This window comes from Atta colombica, unplaced genomic scaffold (genome assembly GCF_001594045.1).
Source record: "Atta colombica isolate Treedump-2 unplaced genomic scaffold, Acol1.0 scaffold82, whole genome shotgun sequence".
In the NCBI taxonomy this organism is placed as follows: Eukaryota; Metazoa; Arthropoda; class Insecta; order Hymenoptera; family Formicidae; genus Atta; species Atta colombica.
Window position 1 is genome coordinate 104,910 of NW_017259575.1, and position 3,177 is coordinate 108,086.

General features: G+C 35.1%; 1 protein-coding gene across 1 annotated transcript in view; it reads right to left on the bottom strand.

Moving 5' to 3' along the window:
• The window catches only part of LOC108692734 (high affinity cationic amino acid transporter 1), a 12,587-nt gene that overhangs the window by 824 nt on the left and 8,586 nt on the right, over nucleotides 1-3,177 (bottom strand). Inside the window, exons 3-8 of the mRNA XM_018201131.1 lie at nucleotides 2,312-2,448; nucleotides 1,890-2,150; nucleotides 960-1,243; nucleotides 550-787; nucleotides 260-362; nucleotides 1-160 (exon numbers count right to left, since the gene is read on the bottom strand). The exon at nucleotides 1-160 is cut by the window's left edge and continues 4 nt beyond it. Of these exons, the coding sequence (XP_018056620.1) occupies nucleotides 1-160; nucleotides 260-362; nucleotides 550-787; nucleotides 960-1,243; nucleotides 1,890-2,150; nucleotides 2,312-2,448 (1,183 nt within the window). The remainder of the gene's footprint in view (nucleotides 161-259; nucleotides 363-549; nucleotides 788-959; nucleotides 1,244-1,889; nucleotides 2,151-2,311; nucleotides 2,449-3,177) is intronic.

Sequence of the window (3,177 nt, forward strand, 5' to 3'; positions counted from 1 at the left end):
GAAGGCAATGCCGATATTTGCAATTTTGTTAGAAAGTTCTGTTGGTTCTTTCCGATTTTGCAAATTGAACAATTCCTTAAATATATTTACAGGTGTAAGTTGATAATTGCTCGTTGGTAATATCACAGAAACGTTACTGGAATTTTCTTCTTTTTGATATCTATAAAAATGTATACTCCCTACTAGTTTTGATTAATTTCACTTGATATGATTTATAAATATTTACAACTCTCGATCTCGATCAATTATCAAATGTTACCTCAATATCAAAACACATATCGCTACTATCGTATACGCAAGTAGAGTTCCGATAGACATCATATCGATCAATTGTTGCAGATTGAAGATGAGTGTCATGAGACCTAAAATGCAGAATAGTACCTACGTTAAATATTAAAAGAATTAAATGTCAATAAGTTGTTAAATATTTATAGGTATATATGTACATTGCGCGCCTCGATTATACGATTCTGATCCGATTGCTTCTAATCGCTGCTAAACGCTGCATGCAGCCCTCCCCCCCAAGCTCTAGTACTATTATATACATACCGATAAGTAAACCAGAGAGCACTGTGCCGTAAATAGGCGTCATTGTCTTGGGATGCACCGTGGAGAGAGTCTTGAATATTATACCATCGCTAGCCATGGCGTACAATACGCGCGGTAAAGGAAACATAGCGCCCAAGAGACTGGTACAGAGCGCGAATATCGCGCCTATGTTGACGATCCATTTGATGGCAGGCCAGCCGATCTCGTCGAATGCGTGTGGAAACGGCGCGTCCGCACTCTAAACACGAAGATTCTCGTTTGAATTCTTCAAACATCAGATCTAGGCTAAGAAAACCTCCCAACGAGTAATCGATCGAAAATGTTAAATTGCTTTTGCAATAGTTGTTACTATCTTACACTTTATAGAGAATGATTATTATAATATATGATATAGATTTTATTATACTTACCTGAGCATAATAAGGCAGCATCATCGTTAGGACTATGGAGACACCAAAGTACGCTATGAATATAACAATGAGGGATAACACGACCGCAAGAGGAATATGACGTTGAGGATTCTTGGCTTCCTCGCCGGTAGTAGCGATCGCGTCGAATCCCACGAATCCGTAAAAACATTTGGCCGCTCCGACCATCACTCCACTCATGCCAAACGGCATAAATCCACCAGTTCCTCCATTCTTCACAGTATCTGGAATATCTTCGGGTGCGATTGACCAGTTTGATGGATTCGCTAGAAGCATATATTTGGTTAGAAACATATATAATTCGTTAGGAGCTGTGCGTGCGTGCGTGCGTGCATGCGTGCGTGCGTGCGTGCGTGCGTGCGTGCGTGCGTGTGTGTGTGTGTGTGTGTGTGTGTGTGTGAAACTTTATATGCTAGCAGCTATAGCAGCTTTATATGCTAACAATGACTAAGCTAACAATTTAAATTTTTTGATTAAGATGAGAAGTTTACACATCTTTATAGGTATTTAAGGACAAACACCCGCGTGCGCGCACACATATATATCTATACTTACATATATATTTGAAATAATATATGCCATCATTTTTCGAGTCATATCGAAATTAATGTTGTTTAATAATTGTTATGTTTAATATTCGGTATGCGTGGCGCGGCTTAACTTCAAACTTCATATATATTTATATATTTTAGTCTTTATTATATTATATATTATATATTTTATATTATATATTTTAGTCTTTTAGAGGGTGCATCCAAACTATCGAGCTATGAGCTAACTTTCATTGTTATGAGCTAACTTGTTGTTTGCCGAGTCGCGTAACAATTAAATAAATGTTTACCGAAATGCTCGCGACTTGAGGCTCGATAATCTGGACGCATATTCTATAAGGGTGCATAAATTGCGGCTTACCTTTCATCGATCCTGCAACGATAACGATCGTGATAGTTATCAAGTTTATAACGGTAAAAATGTTGTTTAAGATGGACGATTCCTTCACACCGATGCATAATAACACCACTAGTAACATGACCATCGCGAAAGCGAAAAAATCAGGATACTCTGATAAGAAAGAAACATCGATAGGCATAAGAGAGCGTAGAGCATTTCCCATGACATTTCCTATTAACGCGTCGATATAACTGCTAAGACCTCGAGCAACGCTCGCTGTGCCTATAAAATCATTTTAAAATGTCGTTTTATTTATATATGTATGTAGATAATTAGATACATGTTACGCCGCGCCTTTACGCTGTCATTAATATCTGCGACTGGCTTTTCTCGCCGCGCATTTCGCGTGATTTTCGATTTTTCGCCAATCATATATTTCTCACCAATTACATATTCCAGAATTAAGTTCCATCCTATGACGAAGGCGATGAACTCGCCTACCGTTACGTAACTATAAACATACGCTGATCCAGCTTTTGGCACTCTCGACGCGAATTCCGCGTAACACAAGCCTACAAATACATAAGTATACTATTATAACTACAGCATACCCAAATAGCACAACAGCGCTTGCATAAAGTGCTAAAAAAGCGATTATGTGTGCTTTTTTATCGCTTTGTTAATGCTTTGTGTAAGCGCTGTGTGCTACACACTTGAATACTTACCTTATAAGCGCATAATATTTTTCGATATTAAGTAATATTTTAGACATATTCTTAAAATATTAAATGTAACATTTTAAGAATATTGTATTAAAATTATATAATATTAAGTAATATTCTCGAAATATTAATGGAAGGTTATATGTCCACTCCTGATAATATTTCATGATTATTAAAAGTAACGTTATTGAATGGTACTTTAATTTGTAAAACTGTTACAACTGTTTAGTATAAGTACGTTTAAAGACTGAAAATAATTTTGACGTGCAATTGTAGAACTGGATATGTACTTAAAATCATGCGAAAATGTTTTTTTAGCACAAGATGCAGCATAAACTAATAAGAACTTTTCGTTACTGGCTTGTGAATTCAAATTGCACTAAATTGAGAATAATTAATATTTATAAATATTTTAATAATATATCAAGGATATTAAGATATAATACTTAGGATATTATATAAATGGATATAATACCTTAATAATATATAACACCTCTACAGAATATTCGCATAATATTAAAAAATATTATATAGTATTTTCGAAATATTATAATAACTTATTTTAATTTTTTAATAATAACCATACA